This window comes from Phallusia mammillata, chromosome 3 (assembly GCF_965637545.1).
Source record: "Phallusia mammillata chromosome 3, kaPhaMamm4.hap1.1, whole genome shotgun sequence".
NCBI lineage: Eukaryota > Metazoa > Chordata > Ascidiacea > Phlebobranchia > Ascidiidae > Phallusia > Phallusia mammillata.
The window spans coordinates 12,730,245-12,754,413 of record NC_137254.1 but is presented as its reverse complement, the minus strand read 5'-3'; the positions used below and the strand labels follow the sequence as shown (position 1 = coordinate 12,754,413).

General features: G+C 35.7%; 2 protein-coding genes, 1 long non-coding RNA gene and 1 pseudogene across 3 annotated transcripts in view; 3 read left to right on the top strand and 1 right to left on the bottom strand.

Annotated features, from left to right (window-relative positions):
• LOC145217803 (uncharacterized) overlaps nt 1-24,169 on the top strand; it is a 186,833-nt gene that overhangs the window by 128,660 nt on the left and 34,004 nt on the right. The window lies entirely within an intron of this gene.
• On the top strand, nt 3,806-6,260 carry LOC145219255 (uncharacterized). Its single transcript, XM_080086640.1, has 5 exons — nt 3,806-4,004; nt 4,496-4,634; nt 4,793-4,821; nt 5,374-5,509; nt 5,889-6,260. Exons 1-5 carry the CDS (start codon nt 3,970-3,972, stop codon nt 5,913-5,915), a joined length of 366 nt encoding a protein of 121 aa, XP_079942766.1. The 5' UTR covers nt 3,806-3,969; the 3' UTR covers nt 5,916-6,260.
• On the top strand, nt 6,447-16,919 carry LOC145219254 (uncharacterized). Its single transcript, XM_080086639.1, has 15 exons — nt 6,447-6,603; nt 7,727-8,550; nt 8,648-8,776; nt 9,590-9,757; nt 10,450-10,611; nt 11,120-11,281; nt 13,085-13,246; nt 13,460-13,621; nt 13,983-14,144; nt 14,649-14,816; nt 15,214-15,369; nt 15,425-15,993; nt 16,050-16,330; nt 16,388-16,513; nt 16,572-16,919. Exons 2-12 carry the CDS (start codon nt 7,822-7,824, stop codon nt 15,671-15,673), a joined length of 2,409 nt encoding a protein of 802 aa, XP_079942765.1. The 5' UTR covers nt 6,447-6,603; nt 7,727-7,821; the 3' UTR covers nt 15,674-15,993; nt 16,050-16,330; nt 16,388-16,513; nt 16,572-16,919.
• On the bottom strand, nt 17,955-22,518 carry LOC145218025 (uncharacterized; annotated as a pseudogene).

Below are 24,169 nucleotides of genomic sequence, written 5' to 3'. Positions count from 1 at the left end.
CAGGTAAAAAAATCGTGGGTTTCTCGCTAGGCAAGATTTAACTGGTTGTTTCATGCTTTCGGAAGCGGTTATGTGAAATTAGTTGGTAAATGTCGTATTTAAGTATATATCTTGACAATACCTTAAAACAGAAGACCATTTGGCAACGTAAATTAATTGTGTTGTATTTTGACATAGTGTATGGTAGTCCAACTATTGTTTCTGTCACGCCTGATTAACACTGCACACTTCTCGGTCAAAACTGTTTCTGTAAATGATAATTAAGAAGCAAGTGCTTCTGACGTAAAATCAGTAGACAAGAGGTTGTGAATTGAGATTATATATTTCGCCTATACAGGTATCGTCAGTCTCGAAAAACTGCAAACAACGAAGGTTAAATAAAGGAGAACAGATGTAAAAGCGTTCAAAATAAAATAGCCAAAAAAGCTAGTTTGGTGAACACAGTCTACAACAGAACAAAGTCATGAAACTAGCGAGAACGAAAACAAACGCACGGCAGAAAAAAGGAGAAAAGTTACAGGGGTAAAAAAGCAAAAGATAAGGTCAACAGACACGCACAAGATATGGAAAGAAACTACAGATCAGCTCAATCTAGGACAAAACCATTTTTTGAATGTTAATGGTGGCCTGTGTTATTTTTAGCCAATTGGCTTTACACGCGTCCAGGTCTTTGGGTGCCGGCTGCTGAAGGAACGTAACACTAAAACATTGTGCTATGTTGCGGTGTGTGGAAAAAACTGCTGTATGCTTTGTGGCGTAGTGGTGGAGTAATGCTGCATTGTAATTTTCATCATTTACGTAATGTTCCTTCCATGTGGACCTGTGATGTGTCAAACGGGTCCCAAAACGGTTTTTAGTCTGTCCAGTGTGTTGTGCGTTACATATGTTGCAAATCGCCGCATATATACCATAGCACTTGCAGTTAAGGCCTTGTTGTAATTTTTAAACTTGTCTCTGTGTTGTGAAACTGCACTGTTTGTAATGCCTTCCAAAATAGAAACAAAATCTTGACAAACTCTCATAACAATTTGATCTGTCATTTAGATAGATCTGACGATAACCTCTGTCTAAGATAGCGTAAGACTATATGTACAACGAAAACAATCGACTAATGCGTTTAAGTATGTGTTAAACCTTTTACATGTGGAAAATAGCCCTCCAATTTAAGTGTTAAGCGCACGTTAGTTGTTTTTGCATCTCAGAAGATGTGATAATACTATGAATCGAAATTATACTGCACGGATAAAACTTTTTTCGTGCTAAAAGAGTCAAGCAAATAGTTTTTACCAAGAACTGCTTTTCAAGACTAGTGCTAAATCCAGATATCCACAAGCTCCGTTGTCGGTTGCCCTTTTCTTTCAAATCGGCTGCGTTACGGGTGACTAGCCAGCTGCAACGCGTCAAATACTGTTATGTGTTTAACAAACATCAACATGCTTTTAATGGTAAATAGCTCGCATTGATTTGTACGAAAGCTTGCTGACACCAGGTGTACTTGTTTACTTTTAACGGGGCTTTTGAAAATACTTTCAGTACACTTATTTTGTTACCAGTAGGTACACTTTTTGCTTCACCGCAAGCATAAGTTTGACAGACCAACGTCGTTTTTTTAATCAAGCGCGTTTTTGTTTTTTCCCTAAATACACGATAGATGTTGTCATTTTATTATACAAGGCTACTTAAAATAACGTTCCCACTTTAACAATCCAAGGCAATAACAGAGTAAAGTTACGTGCCTGCTGTGATAACGTTTGCCAAGTGCCTGATTTGGTTCGGTGAACACTTCCTTGTCTACATGATACAATGGAAATCTGACACTCGGCGAGCTGCAGGACTGCCATTTTCTTTCGGTCACAAGTCAGTGCACTCGTCTTTACCGTTGTGTTGTCGTGTAGTTGAATTTGACAGGCACAAGGTTATCAGATCGAGTAATATAAGCCTTCGGATTTGCAGAAAAGCTTTCACAGTAAAAAGACGCATATGCGTTGCTCAGTTGAGTGTTGAGCCATTATAAATAAATACGTACGAATAAGTAATAAGTTTTGTTGCAGTACAATAGCTGCGTTCAACCAAACAAAATCAGTCGGGTATGCATCAAATACTGTTCGCCGGTTGAACGCCCACAACATGTCGCATGAAGCACAAACATTGCATAATTTGCCTTAGGTCTCCAATATGGTGTTTAACGTTAAAGTGCATTTTTGTGTTTCAGTATTTATTACCTAACAACCGTACGGATTTATTGCTTTTTTTACAAAACAATCAAAAAGACGTTTATTAGCAAGTGGGAATGGTGGCGAGTTCTTTCGTGTCAGTAAGCTTTCGCGCAAGTCCATGCGAACCTCGAACAGTGTTTAACGAGTTGTATCTGTCTTGCCATCCGTAACGCGACCAGTCTAAGCAAAAAAAAAAACCCGGAACGGTGTTGTATTTTCAATCGCGTTCGTTTTGTGAGTGGCGTTGATTTGACAGTAGACCAGGGCATTGTACGGCTCGCATTTACATATGACTATAGTAATGTTAATATCTCGACAGTTCTGGTTGTGCCAGAGATAGAAGGCGATAGCAAACTTTAGTTGTTCAAGCGGACTTTACCAATTGTTTCTCATTGTGATAAAACGAAGGATTCATGCTGAATGAGTTTTCAACGAAAAACGGACTGATGGATAAGTGCTAATGAATTCAAAGGTAAAGCAGTGTGTTCAGTTATAGCAGTTGGTATACAGTATTATTAGCCGCCCTACGTGGGACAAAACAAAAAATTGTCTAATGTGAAAAGGTGCGGATTTTAGAAGTTTGCTGACTGAAATACAAAAGATCAAGTCCTTATTTTCAAGCTTTGTGCATACAAACATACTGCAACCAACACTAGCTAAAACAAACAAAAACTTTACTATTATCGGAGAGATAGCATTTTAAAGAGTCGGTGCTTGATGGAGATTATTTGCAAACGTGCGGAGTCTTTCACTATATGCTCTGACGCAAAATCGTTCTATATCTGCAAAAGAAAACACATTAGTGTAATAGAAACCGAGTTGCTGTAATTGAAAAATTCGGTGTTGCTTTCACGGTGTATTACTTATTCAATTCGTAGCACAAAAATTGATACTAACTTATGGCAAGACATGTTGTGGCAATAAACTACACAGACTTTCAATAAATTGAGCAGCGGTTTGCTGCAACTTTAAACTGTTTGTTTTGCCTCCCCATAATCATTTTTGTGACTTTAGATAAAGTTGGTTATTGTATTGCCTTCTCTGAAGTTCAAAACAATCACAATGTATTTGGTGATTTTACGTTGGAGGATGTGTAATTAGAACAAGCAGGCTTTGGCAACGGCCATAAGGGTAGCAATATAAAAATGGTTGTCACCACATTGTATGCGAATAATCAGATTTTATATAATTAATCATGAACATAAATTCATAACTTGGATCAGGCCTAAAGTATTCATTCGTAGGTACGACTCCCCCAGGCTAGATTTTTCCAGCCTTCCCCTTCCTGTATAATGCGTGGAAACCGGCTGATTCGGTACAACGCCTTCAATGGGTCTGGCGTACTGTGATTTTGATACGAGTGTGCCGTCATCGCTGGTCTAGTCATAGCTGTGTAATGTTGCATGTAGTATTTTGCTGATACAATTCAGTCATAATTGCAAGGATCATTATTTCCTAAATATTTTGATTTTTCAACATAATAGTACAAAATGTTGTTTTGTGTGCCTAGTGGTGTAAGAAAATGCAAAAAAAACAAACAAATGGGTAAAGCTTTGTCCGATTTGGCTATTGGCTAAACTGAACAGGGTATTACATGGGTATTTTTGGCTTGACATGTTTTTTGTATAGACATGGGTACAATACAATAGTAGGATAGCACAATAGAAAACTACGATACTACATTACTATTTGGATTTCTGCATTATAGTTTTCGTTACCTGTTTCATTAACTGAGAACACAACATTTTCCATCATGGAGAAAAATCACCCAGAAGCGGCATCAAGGAAGTAAGTTATAACCGTCATATACTTTTTGTTTATTTTAAATTGTGCGGTTAATTTTAACTTACAAGTTTGTGTACACAGCCATCAGTTTTACCAGTAAAGGTTGACATCATAACTATAAGGAATGTAGCAAAAAGCAAACCAGAACCCGAAGTGGGTGTTCATAGGCTTTTTACAAATTAAATCAACACCTGTTGGAGGTTACTCTGTTCCAACCGGGTAATAATTACATTAAAAATAGTTACAGCTTTTTTGATCAAGATCTTTCCACTATAAATAGAAAAAAATATTGACAATGGTGCTAACGATTACTAAAATATAAATGTGTTCACACATTGGATTTAAATGACTTTTCTTCATTTTTCTCCTCTTGATAATGACCCGTAAGGGCAACGCGAATTAAAAACAAAACCAGAAATATATTGAAAAATAAAACATATATTTCACTCAGATTTTCAGCACATGTTAACTCTATATCCAACTTGCTTTGTTAGAAGATTGGAAGATGTTACTGCTCATAAAAGCCAAGTGGAGGAAAGTGACGAACTCTACAGACAGGCTGTGGCTCAACAAATGAAGGAAAGGTTGAAAATTTCTGGTTCTCAGTTTAGCGACGGATCAAGCCGAAGTTCGGTATGCGTAAATGTCAGTTAAACAACAGATAAGGCCTACTTAGTCTCCACAGACATTTTTACTGTTAAAGTGAAGCTATTTAGTTACACAAACTGAATTAATTGATTAAGGAACGAACCAAGAGCTTTGGTGCCTAACATTCAAGATTTTTCTTGTAGGGTTACTATTCATTATCGTCAGCGGAAGGGTAAGTGTTGTACAGAATTTTTGTGAAAAGCAGCGTAAACAAAATCTGTAAATACTGGAATAATTTGTGCTCTATTTTAGCCAACATCATTATGTACTTTGACGTCAAACTCCATATAAATGCGGCGTTTGACTTTTAGAGTTTGTAACAAAAAAATAAAATTATGCACTGGGTGACAAATAAATAAGTACAGCGAGAAAACCTAGATTTGTGTAAGAAATGTATGTCTAAAATTCCTACTTAAAACACTTCTACATTCAAAAGTTTTTTTTTTTTCACAATGCTACTGTGATGTTTCTTTATTTTTTTAAATTTTATACAATAAGCCAGATCTTGCCTCTATAAAAAAGAAGAAAAATGACAAAGGTGCTAACAATTACTAAATTTAACTTTTGGAGGAGGACACATTTGATTTCAATAACACTTTCTCTTCTGGACAGTGGCCCGTAAGGGCAACGCGCATTAAACCTAAGAAATCTATTTTAAAATCAATTTTATATTGCTATCGCATTTTCAGCACATGTTAACTCTATATCCTTGCTTTGTTAAAAGATTTAAAGAAGGTAGTGTTCTAAAAAGCCAACTGGAGGAAAGTGAAGAACTCCACAGACAAGCTGTGGCTCAACAAATGAAGGAAAGGTTACAAATGTCTGGTTTTCAGTTGAGCTACGGATCAAGCTACCATTTGGTATGCGTAAATATCATTTAACAACAGATAAGGTCTTCATTTAGACATTTTTACAGGATGGTGGCGATTCAATACCGTGTGATTGTTGTCATTGCGTATGATTGATTACGTGCTTCTGCTTTTCGGTTGCCAGAAACATTTCGGCATAAAGCGCAGTTTCGTCTTTGTTTTGAAATTAATGCCGAAACTTTCAACATCAGAAATTTTAAATTCATTAGTTAGTTTCTAGAAAAGACGAGCCACGTCTCCTGTCCAAATTAGATGCCATTGATCTGTAAAGTCAAGCTATTTAATTACTTAAGCTGGATTAATTGATTAAGGAACGAATCAAGAGCTTTTGGTGCCTAACTTTCAAGTGGTAACACGATTTTTCTTGCAGGGCTACTGTTCATCAGAGGAAGGGTAAGTGATTAGTTTTTTACATTTTTGCCAAAAGATGCCATGTCACGATTTTTCATCGAGAATATTGGGAATTTACGTAAAAAAAATCTGTAAACACTCAAATAAGTTGTGTTATTTTTTAGCCACCCTTATTATGTACTCTGACATCAAATTCCATATAAATTTGACATTTGACTTTTAGTTAGTAAAAAAAATATGCACTGGGTAACAAATAAATAAGTACAGCGAGAAAACCTAGATTTATTTAAGGAATGTATGTCTAAAATTCCTACCTAAAACACTCTCTACACTCAAAAGGTGTTTCAACGTTGCTACTGTGATTTTTCTTTATTTTTAAACCGACTTTTTCACACTTTTATCCCTTTTTTAGGATTTCTGACTTCCAACAAATGTTCTCTGCTGTAAGTCTTTGCATAAAAAGTTAATATTGAAAAAAAAACTGCACAAAAGGGCTGAAATGTAGCCGCTGATTGAAAATCATAGGAAGTATGCTAGCCTATATTTGGTATCAAATGTCTGTGTCATAATTGTGTATTTTGATGTGGAAATCAATACTACTTTGACAATGTCAGCAGTGACGTTTTTCTTGCGAAACGTTAAAGCATATTTTTCTCTTCCTTAAACTTTTTGAAATTATGTTGTGTAGCTTCCTTCGTTATCATCTGGCCAATCCAACTACTTTTCCATTCAACGTAAGTTATATGTGACAAACATGCACTCTCGTCTTTGACTTGTTTAATGTTAACCACAAGGTGCAATACGACTTTTCGGATGTCTAAATTAGTGTTTTCCAAAGTTGGCTGCCTACAATATTTAGCGGGGGGCACCTGTTTGAAAGGTAAAGCTGAAAAATACAGATTCACATCTGTAACTCTGTGTATTTGCACATACACATTTGTTATATAGGTCACAAGTTCACAACACATGTTATTTAGGCATGTTATACCTGCAAGAAAAACCCAATTCATGTGTCGTTTGTGACGCATTTAGTAGTTGCTGTGCGTGCTGGCAGATTTCTGTTAAACAGGAAATAACGCGGCGACACCGACTTGCTCAGTGTGATATAAGAATGATCTTTGTTGGCGGTTACCGAGAACGGCTATTAAGAACAAAAGCATCGAAACACATCGAATTACGTAACCGTAGTGCATTTTGGGATTTATGAAACTGGATAAAAAAAAATTTAATATGTCTCAAAGTTTGTTAGCAGAATCATGAAGAAAACTAACTAGAATTTGAAAACAACTCATGCAAATTATATTGGTATGCCAGTTTTTATTTTGAGGTAAGTTAAAATTAAATAGAGCAAGGATGCAATACTGTTTACCTATAAAACCATGTTAAATGCCCCGATGCGTCTTACTACCGTTTTTCCCACATTGCTGTCAAGTAGTTCGTAAAGTTACTTTATTTAAAAAAGAGGAATGTCGGACGAAATTTTATCAACTTAGTCCGGTTTGGAGAAATATAATTTATTACATATCACACTGAGCATGTCTGTAACGCCGTGCTATTTGCTTTGTTTAAATCAGACAGCACGCAATGAAACTAATAATTGCGTCACAAACGAAACATAAATGGTGTTTTTCTTGCAAAAATTTCATGCTAAAACAACGGTTTGTATCTTTTTCCTTTACCTTTAAAAACAGGCGAACAAAAAATATTTTTGGCTGACCGACTTTGGGTCGCGACACCTAAACTTATATTGGGAAAGATTGCTTTATGTCATTTGGGAAAACATTAAACAAAACCTGTGTATGTGAATCGCAACATTTAGATTCACATAGATATCACTGATTTATATTATATTTTTAGGGATCTGCCAGGAAATTTGCGGCCAAAACTGGGAGAAAGTGTACAGATATTTAGAAGAACATCGAGTTTTATTTGAAGCATGTGATGACGAGTACATGTGTAGAATCATTATCTATGTAATTTTCAAACACCCAGAGAAAGATTTTAAAACAGAGACAGAAATACTGACATTAATGATTTCAATGTTTATCAAATCCGCTCAAATAGCAGACAATGATTCAAATTTTGAAGGACTAGCACGTTTAGCATTTAACCAATCCTTGAAGATATCCGAGCCTAAAGAGTCACGTGAGGATTTGTCCTTCTTTTCATCCGCATTTCATGACAAGACAGCAAACTTCCAACTTAATATTTTAAAGCATAGCGGCGATTTTTCTCATAACGTTTGGAAATTTTACTTCGCGGCGTTTTATGCTGCAGTTTTTCTGCCCGAACAAGAGTTAAATATTTTTGTAAAAGACTTTTCACCAGAAACGTTTCCAATCGTCAGATACTTGTTCGGCTTTCTCAACCGCAATATCCAACTACAAGAACATGTAAAATACAAGAAGATAACAAACAACACGCAACTGTTAACAACGGTGTTGTGTGGTCACTTTCCGGTATGGAAGCCAGAGACGAGCATTAATTCTTATGTTTTGATGTACGAAGCACAGAGTGACGACATTTTTAAGGAAATTGCCAATCAACTACCAAAGAATATTGTTTTATCGCACTATTCCATTCGACAAATGGTTTTATCAACACCAGCAATATGTGGAATAACGAGTTTAATCTGCAAGTCAGACTCCACACACAACTTAAGTTTTAACACGATTAAGCTGGTGAGAAAGCATGTCATTTGTACTATTGAAAATTTGTACTTTTGATATAGGATTGTAGACTTGCGGAAATGACACTTCGATGTATTTTTTTTTATAGCTCCAAGGATCATTGGATATACTCACCAAATGTTTACACAAAATAAAGAGATTAGAGTTTTCCCGCTGTGCACTCGAAGAAAAAGATATTGAACATCTTGCTGAAAAAATTTCCAAGTTGGACAAATCCGTAAGCACAGTCACCCGATTTCACGCAATGTGTGAATCACAAGTTACTAGTTTTGAGTGAATGATTCACACCATTTACATCAACTTAGAATTTTCAACAGCATTTTTAAACTCACATATAGTTGGTGTAACAAAAATGTTCACTTTTTGCGATCAAATTCAGAGCGGCACTAAATTCATTCGTGTTATACCGTTCGAGACAAAGTGTACGAAAGTAATCTGGAAGGGTAAACAATTTGGGATTTTTGTACCTGTTGGTGCACATTTATATCACTTGGTGCACATTATCATCGCTTTGTGCTAATTTTCATCACTTCTTGCACATTTATATCAGTTGATAAAGTGATAGAAATTAGCACCAAGCTTTATAAAGGAGCAACAACCGATACTAAATTGCACCAAGTGACGTTGATGTGCGCCAAGTGACGCGCACGACGCATGCAAAACAATGACCAACTTCACTTTTGGAATGTTACATCACTATTGTCAATAGAGCATTTTCTACTGACAAGAAATCGCTTGAGCCCGGTATGAGTTTTTGCATTGTGCATGTGATCCTCAATATGCGGACTTGAATTTGCATATTTAGCCGAACATTTATTACTTGCATCGCGCCTTATGACGCAACAATAGACATGAACATTCGTGTCTGCTAATTGATCAATTGAACCAATTATAACTATTAAATTTTAATGTAAAATTATTAAAACAAACAGAAACGAATCAATGGAGTAACTTCAAAAAACTCAGTACCCGGGTACTTTTTTGCTGGTTTACACACATGTATGGCCCTAACCGTGCATTTACTGTACAGATGCAAGAGTTAACGCTCAACCGCACTCCAATCAGCGACAAAGGTACAGAAGCGTTCGCAACCTGCATACATAACATTGACCGCCTGGATCTTCGGCACTGTGGAATCACCAACATTGGAACGAGAGCTTTGTCATTGGCCATCAATAGACGGTCAAATCCGGTAGGAGTAAGTTACATATAGTTGGTGTAACAAAAATGTTCGCCTATTGCGATCATATTTAGAAAAGCACTAAATTCAGTCGTGCTATACCGTACGCGACAAAGTGTATGAAAGTAATCTGAAAACGTAAACCATTTTGGCATTTTTGTACCTTTTGGTGCACATTTATATCACTTGGTGCACATTATTATCGCTTTGTGCTAATTTCCATCACTTGGTGCACATTTATGTCAGTTGATAAAGTTATAGAAATTAGCACCAAGCTTTATAAAGGTGCAACAAGCGATACTAAAGTACGCCAAGTGACGCGCACGACGCATGCAAAACAATGACCAACTTCACCTTTCGGAATGTTAAGTCACTATTGGCAATAGAGCATTGTCTAGTGACAAGAAATAGGTTGAGCACTGTAGAAAGTTCTTTGCATTGTGTATGTCATCTACAATATGCGCACTTGCATTTGCAAATTTAACCGAACACTTATTACTTGCATCGCGCCTTGGGACGCAACAATAGACATGAACATTCGTGTCTGCTAATTGATCAATTGAACCATTAATAACTATTAAATTTTGGTGAACAATTATCAAAACGAACAGATAACGAATCAACGGAGTAACTTCAAAAACCTAGGTACCCTGGTACTTTTGTGCTGGTTTACACACATGTACGACCCTAACCGTGCATTTACTTCACAGATGAAACAGTTAACGCTCAGCAACAATCCAATCAGCGACCATGGGACAGAAGCGTTAGCAACCTGCATACATAACATTGACCGCCTTGATCTATGGCACTGTGGAATCACCAGCATTAGAATAACAGCGTTGTCATCATCCATCAACAAACGGTTAAACCCGGTAGGAGTAGTTTCAATTGTGTATGTGATCTTCTTGTGGTTGAAGCAGTTGTATTGGAAGTTCATTATAAGTGCGAGATTGATATTATGCACTAAGTGACGTTAAGGTGCGCCAAGTTACACCGCAACGCATGCATAACATTGACCAACTTCACCTTTTAGAATGTTAAATCACTATTGTCAATAAAGCATTGTCTACTGACAAGAAATCGGTTGAGCCCGGTAGGAGTTTTTTTGCATTGTGCATGTAATCCTCATATGCGGACTTGCATTTGCAAATTTAACCGAACACTTATTACTTGCATCGCGCCTTGTGAGTCAACAATAGACATGAACATTCGTGTCTGCTAATTGATCAATTGAACCATTCATAACTATAAAACTTTAGTGAAAATTGTCAAAAAAAACAGCTAACGAATCAACGGAGTAACTTCAAAAACCTCAGTACCCGGGTACTTTTGTGCTGGTCTACACACAAGTATGGCCCTAACCAGGCATTTACTTTACAGGTGAAAGAGTTAACGCTAAGCGGCAAGTTAATCAGCGACAAAGGTACAGAAGCGTTAGCAACCTGCGTACATAATATTGACCAACTTCGTCTGTTCGGCTGTGGAATCACCAACATTGGAATGAGAGCGTTGTCATCGGCCATCATTAGACGCTCAAATTCGGTAGGAGTATTTTCCATTGTGTATGTGATCTTGTTGTGGTTGATGCTGTTGTATTGGAAGTTAATTATAAGTGCGGGATTAATATTGTGCGCCAAGTGACGCGCACGACACATGCACAACATTGACCAACTTTACCTTTTGGAATGTTAAAACACTATTGTCAATAAAACATTGTCTAGTGACAAGAAATAGTTTGAGCCCGGTAGAAGTTTTTTGCATTGTGCATGTGATCCTCTTATGTTGACTTGCATTTGGAAATTTAACCGAACACTTATTACTCGCGCCTTGTGACGCAACAATAGACGTGAACATTCGCGTCTGCTAATTATGGGTCCCCTTTCCTGAAAAGGACACATTTTGATTTCACTCAGTTTTTTTTTTTTTCTTTTTTCCGCCGAAGTTTGTCCATGCACTTTTGGCATCAAATCTTTCATGGATTTGGATGAAACTTTCACAGATGGTAGATATGGTCATGTAGGTGTGTCCTCTGCATCGTTTGAGTTGATAACCCCAGTATTTACCCGCTAGCTCCCAAAGTGTAAAACGCTTTAGTATGTTGCTACCCACCACAAACGAAAGATTTCTGTGGCGTAACAGTATAATATAGGCAACACAACATATGACACTTGTGTTGTTGTAATACTTGGTGGACGGTTTTGCACGTGCCAACAGAGGTGTGTTAACAGCCTTATGACGTCATAAGTGTTAACGAAAGTTGCTAATCACACCTCTAGTGGTCAGAATTTTAAACATTGTCCGATTTGGATAAAAATGTACATGTCTGTTGATTAGGTCATTATGGTTTTATATTTTATACTTTTGAGTGTTGAACCCCATTAGTTACCCCACTAACCCCCTAAAATGGGTGATTTTTTAAAAGGTGTCGGAATTAAATGAAATTTAGAAAGCTTGTATAATTTGTCATTTGTAGTTGTAAATTGTTGTGTTTAACCCTGTAGCCCCAATATTTACCATCTTGACCCCTAAAATGGGTGAGTTGTTTAAACAGTGTCGGAATTCGTTGAAATTTGTATAACTTGTAGAATGTGCTATTTATAGTGATCAATTGTTATGTTCAACCCTGTTGCCCCAACATTTACCCCACTAGCCCCCCACATTGGGTCAATTTTTTAAATAATATCTGAATTGAATGAAATTTTGAAACATTCTAGAGTGTGCTATTTATAATTTTTGTTATGTTCAACGATTGTTATGTTCAACCCTGTAGCCTATCATTTACTCCACTAGCCCCCTACAACTGCCAATTCGCCATTAATAGGAGCTGATTGTTTTGTTTTGTTCTATTTTCTCACTATTTAACACTTTTTCCTCAGATAGACCATAAAATAGAAAATCCTTTAAAAAAGTTTGTACTGGATATAACATATTTATTTATGCTCAGTACCACTCACTGTGTTTGACTTTAACAACACCAAACTTTCTCATTGTTATCTCTTGAAATGCATTATTTACAACTTTGCACGTGTGGGGGACCCATGAGTTTCTGCTTCCAGAAACAACCAAGGTTATAAAAGACAGTGGATGATGTGGGACCCATTATAAAATAAGTGTAGGAAACATTAATGTTTCAAAATAAGCTATAGTGTATATGCAAGGGCAATATGTGCTAAGCCACCCTTCTAATTGATCAATTGAACCATTAATAACTATTTAAGTTTGGTGAACAATTATTAAAACAAACAGATATCGAATCAACGGAGTAACTTTAAAAACCTCGGTACCCAGGTACTTTTGTGCTGGTTTACACACATGCATGGCCCTAACCAGGCAAATACTTTACAGATGAAAGAGTTAACGCTCAGCTACAATCCAATCAGCGACAAAGGTGCAGAAGCGTTAGCAACCTGCGTACATAACATTGACCAACTTAATCTTCAAAGGTGTGGAATCACCAACATTGGAACGAGAGCGTTGTCATCAGCCATCAACAAACGGTTAAACCCGGTAGGAGTATTTTCTATTGTGTATGTGATAATGTTGTGGTTGATGCAGTTGTTTTGAAAGTAAATTATAAGTGCGAGATTAATATGGATGCACATGTTTCTAGTTAATTTTCATGGTTTAGATTGTGGAATTGCTTTTGAAACATTTTAAACACGTTTAACGTTAAACGTGTGCTAATTGATGAAATGACCCATTCTTCTGAGCACTTTACAGATAAACAAAGTAACGCTCATGTACAATCCAATCAGCGACGACGGAGCAGAAGCGTTAGCAACCTGCATACAAAAAATTGACCAACTTGAACTTGTGGATTGTGAAATCACCAGCATTGGATCAAGAGCGTTGGCATCAGCTATAAGGGATCGTTTGAACCCGGTGAGAGTATTGTGCAATGTTTTATTTTTGATTTTCTTGTGGTTAATGCTGTCATTAAGCAAGTTGATTATAAGTGAGAGATTGATGTTGATGCACATGTTTCCTTTTAATTTCCGTGTTTTAATTTGCGGAATTGGATTTGCAATTAAGAACTTCTTACTTGCAACGCGCCTTGTGACAAAACGGTTTCATACGAAAAGCATACGATTATCTCTGTGACGGCATAGCGTTGCGTAGTTTGTGCGAATTGAATTTGATTCATCTGCGAATTGGATTCAATAAGCCATTCTTCCTAGTTTTTTAGGAGATCTAAAAAAGCACAACAATTTTATAAACAATTAAAGGTTAATTTTACTTTCAGATGGCGAACTTATCTCTAGTGAGCAACCAAATTGGAAACGACGGAGCAAAGTATTTAGCGACCTGCATTCATAATATTGATAAACTTGATCTTTGGAATTGTGCAATAACAGATGATGGAATAGTTGAGTTGTCATCAGCAATCTACAAACGTCCATATCCGGTATGCGTTTTCTAATGAAGTGACATAGCAGAAACTGAACATACGATTACAGATATGTAATTGTACAATAATTGCAGTATCAACAGGGTATTTAATAATATAAGCCCCAATCAAATCAAGTTTATCTATTTGCACTGTGACTTTCTTAGAAAAATCCATGTTGTACATTTTTTACCGAAAAACAACATGCATTATCATGTCAAGTATCCTATTATTTTAGTGTATTGGGTATGTTCTGCCGTAGGATTGTAGCAACCGCACAAACCTGACGGGGTATAGTCGACCAATTAAAGTGAAATGCCTTTGTCCGTTTGTGTTTGAACACATTATTTGAACCTTATAATTCCTGAGGACCATTGAACGAAATTTTGTCAGCAATTGTAAAAAAACAGTCCGTTCAATTTTGAAAGGCCGTTCGATATTCTTTATGTTTTATTATTTAGCTGGTACATGTTGATATTACCGTTTCATACGCGTTAACATTACCTTTAATATATTTGTTAGATGAGTTATATTAATTTGCATGGAAATTTGTTTGGCAAGAAAGGCGCTGAACACTTTGCCACTTGCCTATATAATATAAACGATCGACAACGCTACCAGTACATGTTGGGATTACCTGAAGAAGTGATTGAAATTCTAAAACCCACAATACAGTTCCTTAAAGATACAGTAAGTTTTATGTTGCTCGCTTTGTTGATGTTTTCGTTAATTCAGGTGCTGCCCAGAGTCTTTCATACAAGGCTTTTGTGTAATCTTTCTGTCGTTTTTCATCTTTCATAAAATAAATTGACAAAATATTTACTATTTTTAGGGAGAAAGCCATGTTACAATATATTGTGCTTTATTGGGATAACTACGAATAGCAGTAAAACGGCAATACTGCCTTTCATTAGAAAACATCCCGACAATCTTGGATTGCTTAGCGACGTGTTATATCAACATTTATTAAAGGCTGTTTTGCTGCTCTTTAACGTTATATTTTGCAATCATTGTTTTGAGTAAATTCGCACAACAACTACATCTTGCAGATATTTTTATTCTTGTAAAGCAAATTGTTCTTTGTTAGGACGACTACGAATTTATTAGCACCACTTCATCAGTTGTTGGTTTGGAGGGAGATAGATTGGAAGTTGGTGGTTGCATTGTTGAAATCCCACAAAACGCTTTAAGTGAAGCGATCACAGTCAAACTCACTGCATACTATGGAAAACGAAGTGAAACGGTAAACAAAATTGTAGTTCAAAATGACAAACTTTTCACGACTTCGTATTGTTCAGGACCAGCTGAGCCCATTGCTTAAATGTGAACCAAACCATTTGAAATTCCGAAAAGATATTTCAATCACTTTGCCAACCTGCTACATTTCTGAAATCCGACAACAGATTGTCGTTAGTAACATGCTGTTATTCCTGAATAAAAAATGGAAAAAGTATCGTGTCTATCTAGTTGGTATTTGGGTATATTGGAAATATGTTTCCTTTTCAGGTGAAAAAGACCGACGATGGTTTAAAATGGAAAGAAATTGAAATTGTCTATTACAAAGATAAAATGAGTCACACATTCTACACAACTCACTTTACTTGGCAAGTCTTGTTATTGACTACGTGCTGTCGGTTTTGCAACATATAACTTTTTGATAATATTTTTTTAGGTTTGTTTTTGAAAGACTCAGTGATTATCTTTGGTCCAAAAAGAAGTTTTTGAAGTGTGAACTGAATGAAGAGTTCATTTCCGAAGTTCCAAGGGAACGGTTGCTCCATGTTTTCATATTTGACCCCACTGTCACAAACTTTTTGAATCAGAACCACAAAAGGAAAGATGTACACAAAGGTTCATTTCAAACAAGGTACACAAAATGATACGAAATCTCATAAACACGCGATAACGTATTACTTGTATTAGTCTGGATACAGCAACCTTGCATATGCAAAAATGTCCGAATGGAATTGTCTGCGTTCCAGCTGAAAACGAAATTAATGGGGTCTATTCAAATTCATTTCATGAAATACAATTGAAACTTCAACTAAGGGATCTAAATCAGAGTGGAAATGAGTACAAACTTGTCATCAAATCCAATGACCGTATAATTTATGGAAATAAAAGTCAGGGAGACTTCTTTATGAATCCATTTCCTAAAACCGCTGCAAAAGTCGTAGAGGAGTCAAAATCTGCTTCATCGACCAGTAAGAGTGAAAGTTTAATTTTACGGATTTATGCTTTTTTACTTCTTTCATGTGTAGATGTATCTGCAACGTTTATTGGCAGCACATTCACTAACACAAAAATACACGCTGCAGCAGGAGATGTAAATAAAGTGCAAAGGGAAACAGTCGAAGCCAGCGTAGATCTTAAAAAGTTGTGTCTTGGTAAGTAAAATGTTTATTTTCTGTCAAACTAGCAATTTGAAATCAACGCATGTTCTAGAATCACCATCAACATCAAATCAGCAATAATATAATTTTGATAAAGACACGATAAAAAAGATCGCTTGCGGCAGTACCGAAATTGTGTGGTTCCAGTTTTCCTGGTGCTTTTATTTTAGGTTGTTTGTTTTTGTGTTTTATTTTTGAAACAGCGAATAATTATTAGTGTGCTCTTTTTGTTGGTTGGGATAACTTTTAACGTTGTTGCTTTTTTACGTTATTGCCACAGTGTAGTTTCTTTGATAGTACAATTGATTTTGGTGCTTTTGTTCGATGTTCTGTTTCTCGTAACATTTACAATGTAGTGCATGCTGTTGTTTTGTGTTTTTTTTTTAAATAAATGTAGTTGCTACGATGGTTTTGTCAGGTATTGTGGTGGATTTATCCGGTAACTGCCGTAGTTTATGATATTTAACATGCTGGAGAGGATGATTAATGTTATAACTTTTGACGTGGTAGCCCAGCTAACAATTTTACGTTCACAATACGTTATTTTTTGGGCATTTAAATATTGGGTTGACGTTTTTTAGAAATGTTGTAAAAATGTGTAAAGTTGGACTTTTTTTTCTCGATTTTTTCGTCCAAAACAACGTAGTAAATTAGTTTTTTTTTACTACGTATTAGCGTTTTTCTCACGTCCTTGTAACTGATTTTTGCACCTCCTAATTCAACGATTTTAGATAGTTGTGCGTAAATTAAATAGGCCAAAATCGTTCCGTTTACCACTGCGTGATAACAGGGAGTCGTTATCTCAATGACGCGAGCCTTCAATCTCTTGTATTCGCTTGTTATCTAATCACCAATTGTGACGTAACAAGGGTTTAATAAGGAGGTTTATGCGCTAACAATCGGAAAGTTACGTTCCGGCTAGGACGCTGGTAGCAGTTTCTTGCTAAGTGGCAACTGCACGAAGTGCAACATATCAAACTGTTTTTGCATTTGAACAATGTAAAAGTGTTAAAAACACGTAATAGTTTGTCAAAAACATTAGATCGATGTAAATCGAGTTATGTTATTAGGGTAATTTGTTACTTGCCAGGCACAATTTATGCCTTCTGCAGTTACCACCTTTAGTGCATTAGTGACTTTGCGCAACTTAACAGTAGGATTACCGCTTCAGCAAGAGATTTAGTTTTTTAGAAATTGGATTTGTTTTTTTTTAAGCAACGATTTTGATTACCCTGACAGTCACGCTTATTTTGCAACTGCAGCGGCGAAATCAGAAAACTACAAAGCTTTCGCTAAAATTACCTGTTCTTCCTGTCAATTAGATGGGTAGAGAAACCGCCAATTTTGGAAAAAGTGCTTTGCCGCATAACGCGCTGTTTTGAACGACGTGTGACGTCATTAGGGATTTCCCCCAAAAAAATTGTTGGACCCCCCTTTAAAAATTTCTGGATACGCCCCTGACCTCATTTGATGAGGGTAAGTGCTCATCCCGCAAACGACTAACTTCAACTGAAAAACAAAACAGTTTTTTTGAATATTTTTGGTTCTCTAAATTAAATTGACACTAGTGACAAAAAATACCTAAGAGAAGCTTTCCAACATCTTATGTTGGCCTTTGGAGAAAAGTTGTAGGCGAGTTGTTTTCTGAAGCAACAACAAAATAAAATATGCATGACGTATTTACAATGGATTAATTTGTGGCCAAATATCACAACATTTTGGAGCATAGATAGGCACTGGCCAATACTAACCCAAATCTTTAACAAATGTACCTTCAAGGTCTTCTGCAACTGTTCCTTTCGTTGGTATTGGCATTGGATGTATTAGACCATGTTCTCCTGCATTACGTTAAAAATAAAAATAAGGTTGATGGACATGCTTTCATTGAAACTGGTTTTGCTACATTAAGCTTTCAAAAACAAACCATTGCTTCAATACTTCACTAAACACTGTGCGAGCCCCTGCAAACCAGAAAATACATATAACACTTTAAATTTTGTTAAATTGGTGAACAACCATGTATTTCAACATAATATATTTAAACCCTTTCTACAAGTCGTTTTCCCTTTTCGTGCGACCAGTGCTTATTCAAGTAATTATTGTTTCCCATTTTTGTACCTTCAAACTTTATGTATCTGGTGTAGATCAGGCATGTCAAACTCACAGTCCTCCAAGGGCCGCATGCGTCATGTTATGTAATCATCCGGGCCGCACACAAGCTAATGGCGCATACAGTAATGTCAAATTATTTCTTCATCGATAATTTGCTATATACCTTGACACACAATTTCATGTTTGATGCAAACAATTGTTTTAATCACACTTATGAATACCAAACAACGAAGTAATTACACTACACATTACACTTGTTCTGCCCAACAGTATTATGAACATCATTCTAAACAGACTATATTTTGAAACTGCAGCAGGTATTTGCTACTTATCAGTTAGTATTAGTGCTTTGTCCAGAGGTTTGACATCTTTTTTTGCTGACAATTTTTGGTATATCGGGCTGAAGTGTCTGTACAACTCCAACTTTGATTAGTGATGACAAATGCCGATCAGTCAGCCTTGTCCTTTGGGTGGTTTAAGTTGTTTTCATAAAGGAAAACAACTGTTCACACACATAAGTGGAACCAAACATGGACATAATTTTAGTGGCAAACTTTCTAAAGTTCTTGAAATTTTCAGGAAGATATGAAAAAAAGCCAGGTATTCCTACTTCAAGGTACTTTGATCGGAGTGTAGAATCTGACTGCATTTCTAATAATTCCATCTGCAGACTTTCTTCAGCTTTAGTAACATCAAAGGTGAATGGCGCAGAAAATAATAAAAATTGATGTTCAAAAGATGAAAAATCACAAAATCTTTTCAGAAATTCATTTGACAACAAGTGAAGATGACTGCTATACTTAGCAAATTCAAGTACACCAGTAGTGGTAGCCTTTTTCAGCTCTTCACATGTAGGAAAATGAACCAAATTTTCCTTTGACAGCTGTGACTTCCATAGGCTTAACTTGGCAATAAAGCACTTAATGTCATCATACAACTGAGTAATAAGTTTGTTTTTACCTTGTAATTTTAGATTAAGATCAGTTAATTGTTCCATAATATCCACAGCAAAAGCAAGATTTTGGAGCCAGTTTTCATCTTTTAATTCATCAGTGTTTTGACCTTTGATTTCGAAAAACATGATTATTTCTGTTCTCAACAAATAAAATCTTTTTAGAACTTTTTGACATGATAACCAGCGGACTTCTGTGTAGAATGGAACATTAGTAAAGTGATTACCCATATCTTCCAACAATTGGCTGAACTGGCGGTGGTCGAGAGCACGACCTCTAATATAGTTCACTTTCTTGGTGACCAAACTAAGCACATGATCCAGTTTTAAAATTTTTGAACACAAATTTTTCATTAAACAATCGCCTCTCCTCGGCTAATTTTCTTTTTTCTTAGCTGGAATAGCACTGGTCACTTGAAGGATAGGCGCAGCCATGTTAAAAGTACTATTTTTGTCAGGCACATTAACGAGTGCACTTGACGTTATGACACACACATTAATCTTTACGCAGACCCTGTCACGCTTGATTGCGCCATACTACACGACCCATCGTTGTTGGTTTACAAGGTGCGGTTTTAATGGCTACAACATGATATTTTTACCGTATGTATTTTCTTGTACAAATAACATTTCAAATGACGGAAACAAACTGGAGAATCGATGAATTTTTTAAATCACTGAAGCTTCACAACAGTAGAAGTCAACTGAACAAAAAAAATCGTCGGGGCCGCACCAAAGCTTCTATTGGGCCGCATGTTTGACATGCCTGGTGTGGATTGTCTAAAGCACTTTTTTTTTGCTTCTGGTTGATCTAGTAAGTGATAATGTTTTTATTGCATAAATAACAGTTGTTTTGTTAGAGTACATAACAAATTAGTGAAAACATTTTAAAATTGAAGATTTAAAACATTCAACCATTACAAATGAAAAAATAAAATAAACAAAAACATTTCATTATATAACCTTACCATTATCTGAGTTTGAAAAAGCATATCGCTGTGGTCTTTTTAGTTGGCGAGGACCTAATTCCTCGCTAGACTCCAGACTGAAAGTTAGCTCTGCTCTTTTGCATTTTTTCATGGCATTTTCAAAATCGTCTAAAACAAAAACAATTATGACAAAATTTATTGTTATTAAATGCAATTTTAGAAAAATATATGGTTGACCACTTACCCACATAAGTTAATATCCGTACTTTAAAAGTAGACCACTCATTTGAACTGGATCCTCTTTCTTTCTGGCCCTTTTTCTTGCTTTGGAGTCCGGCCAGTAACAACATATTTCCTTCAAAAGACATAAATTTGATAAAAACCGACCACATCAAAGCATTTTTGATTGCTATGTTTGATTGAATCACTATTTTATTATATTAATACTTATATATTTGTTGAACAATTGATATTTCTTAATATCAAGCCAAACATAGAGTGAAATTCACCACCCTCCAAAATATATGGGGATTTTTGCACTATAACCCAATTCCCCAACTATTTATTTTCATACTCACTGGTTTTAGTGATCCATGTGTGAAATACCACCTCCACACTTCCTTCATCAATCAACTTTTCAACAGCGTATTTCTGAAAAAATGTAAAAGATTGCAGTGTAAGTGCTAAACATTTTTGAAGTTTTAAAAATGCCTACCTTTTGTTCCACTACTGCAGAGAAGAACAGTCGATGATGTTTTTGTTAATTTTGGGACTGGGTTCAAAATAAGTCATTTCTTGCAATCTCTTTGCCACTTGAGCGAGTGGACGGTTTCCTGAACGCACAAAGGTTTTTTAACTTTTGCATGTAATTTTCAAAAGGAAAGGCAGCACAATTGTCCGGGCAACCAAATTCCTCTGCTTCCGAATGCAAATGAATGAGACTGTGAACTTTGTACACCAAGAACTCATCACCATAAACTTGCGCTCATTCTTTGACAAACTTAACGAGCATATTATGTGCCAAACTGGTATTATCTTTTGTAAGTTTTGGACTAACAAGTATACCAACAGCAATATTCAACAATAAAAAATGATCATACAGTCTTTTAGGCAAGAATTTTTTCATTACAATTTTTCCAGTGTAAAGACGAAACTAGCGTAACTCTGTAGCCTTCCCGCGGCCAATTTCATCCAAACCTCTTGGTTTACGAGCAAAGCATCTTGGGACAAACGGTTTTTAACCAATAAGCCTGGAGTTGATTTGGTCTATGTAACTTGCAGATAATCTGACACTTTTAGCGCCGCGCATCCAACTTAATATGATTTTTTTCATAACCCCTAGGCAAACTTGGTGCATATAGTCCACTGGAAATTGTTTAACCATGTCTATATTTAAACCACAAAATGGAGATAACCACGGTGATGTTCAGCATCTGTACGCAAGGTAGAACAAATTTCAGGATATGTAACTCTTCCCTTCCAAGCTCCTTTTTGACAACACTTGTCACATCCAAAGTAACGTGAGTATTGTTTGGTTACTTTAACCATAGCTCTAGCTGGTGCATCACAAACTATAGCTTTAAGTGTAACTGGTAGAATGGTTTCATTCCATGTAACACCCAGATCCAAAACCTGCTTAACGTCGGAAATAGTTTCCTTTAAAAAATCCAGATTGGTGGGTTTTGAACAGCCAAATGAAATGCAGATTGGGAACATTACATTCAAATTGCCAATGTAACACAACACAGGCCAGAAACATGACTTTGAACTTTTAAATAGAAGTAGGCCATCTATGTTTAACGAAATGTCAATAAAACTGGGACATAGTTCTCTTTTTATGTGCACATGCTTGTGCAATATTTCTGCAATTTGGCACCCTAAACCCAAATAAACATAATCCATCCCAGAAAGTTTTGAAACAGCAATGTTTTTTGGAGTAGAAAGCAATGTTCGGGCAGTAAAGGGCAAAGAGGGGATTCGAGACTGCAAAATTTTAAGTAAGCTGTCCACAGCATTGTGCTTTACCTGAAATGTAGTCACCCAAACAGCTAATTTTTGGCCAACTGTGTCTACATCTGGGTTGTTAGAACATTGAATATAGTCCACTGGTTTACCATTTTAGGTTTTAGCAGCACATGGAACTTCAGGTTGAGAATTGTCACAACAAGTTTTAATGATATCAGAACTACTATTTTGTACAGCAAGATTTGCAGCTGGTGTCTTAACATGACTATCAGTGCTATGCAACTCTTCAAGTTCTTCAGAAGAGGAAGTGTCAATAAATCTAATTTCATTATGTTTCTGATTTTTTCTTGTTTTGCTAAATTTTGCCCAGTGACACTTGTACAGCATCTTAAGGTTATGGCACAAGATTTTGGATAGCTTTATTATTGCTAATTTTTCTTGAGCATATATTTTTTCTATAAAGCTAGGTATCAATAAAATACTATTTACATTGTTATTTCAGCAGTACTATTTTCTTTTTTTAAACGTCTTACATTAATTTTTATTTTGTCATGTTACCTCAAATATTGTGAAAAAATTTTGTATTTAGAGGAAATCGTATTGTCGCGCCATTTACCTGACTAAGTGAAACAATTGCACCATTCTTTCTGAACTATTGCGTCATCTTTTTTTCGTTGTTATGTTATCTTGGCCAGCGTGGTCTGTGATCTCGCTGTTAAGACAGGTTGGAAAATTCTACACTTTTTTCGAATTATGCTGTTTTTTTTCTCTGTTAGAAATGCACGTTTTTTTCTATTTTTGGCGTTAATTGATTTCTTGTTTTTTTTTGCTTCAAAAAAATCAAAAAGCTTTTTCTGAACAAATATATGTTAGTGTATACAACGTATAGGATTAGGCTACGCAATAAACACCGTTTAGTATGTTAATCGGCAATGTTAAAACAACTTTAATTATGTACGTTGCTTAAATGACGTTTCCAAAACAAATTTAATGTTACAATATAAAAACATAAATCTACAGCGTTATAGTTTATTATTCAATACGTTTTTGATTCGTTGCTGAGGAATGGTACTAAAACGTTCGATTTGATTTGTTACTTTAATGTAATGAGGAAAAAAACGTTGATTTAAATCGTTTTTAATTTGTTACTTTCTAAGGTTGCTGAAACGTTTGATTTGATTCGTTACTTTATTAACATTGTCCCAGCAGTTCAATATAATCAGGGAAAAACGTTGATTCAAAACGTTTTTAATTTGTTACTTTTTAAGGTTGCTAAAACGTTTGATTTGATTCGTTACTTTATTAAAGTTTTTGCAATAGTCCAATGTAATCACAGAAAAACGTTGATTTAAAACGTTTTGATTCGTTATTTAGTAAGGTTACTAAAACGTTAGATTTAATTCGTACATTTATTAACGTTTTTACAACAGTATAATGTACACTCAGAAAAACATTAATTCAAAACGTTTTTGATTCGTTACCTAGAAAGGTTACTAAAACGTTAGATTTAATTCGTTCTTTTATTAACGTTTGTACAACAGTATAATGTACAATGAGAAAAACGTTGATTTAAAACGTTTTTTATTTGTTACTTAGTAAGGTTACTAAAACGTTTGGTGTGATTCGTTACTGTTTTAACGTGTTTGCAACAGTTCAATGTAATCACAGAAAAAGTTTATTCAAAACGTTTTT

Bases quoted from the DNA above. Each gene is read 5' to 3' on its own strand.
- LOC145219255 (XM_080086640.1), top strand. From the start codon at position 3,970: ATGGAGAAAAATCACCCAGAAGCGGCATCAAGGAA. The intron at 4,822-5,373 runs GTAAGTGTTGTA...CTTTGTTAAAAG, and splicing joins TCATTATCGTCAGCGGAAGG to ATTTAAAGAAGGTAGTGTTC. The intron at 5,510-5,888 runs GTATGCGTAAAT...TTTTTCTTGCAG, and splicing joins ACGGATCAAGCTACCATTTG to GGCTACTGTTCATCAGAGGA.
- LOC145219254 (XM_080086639.1), top strand. From the start codon at position 7,822: ATGTGTAGAATCATTATCTATGTAATTTTCAAACACCCAGAGAAAGAT. The intron at 13,247-13,459 runs GTAGGAGTATTT...AGCACTTTACAG, and splicing joins TCAACAAACGGTTAAACCCG to ATAAACAAAGTAACGCTCAT. The intron at 13,622-13,982 runs GTGAGAGTATTG...TTTTACTTTCAG, and splicing joins TAAGGGATCGTTTGAACCCG to ATGGCGAACTTATCTCTAGT.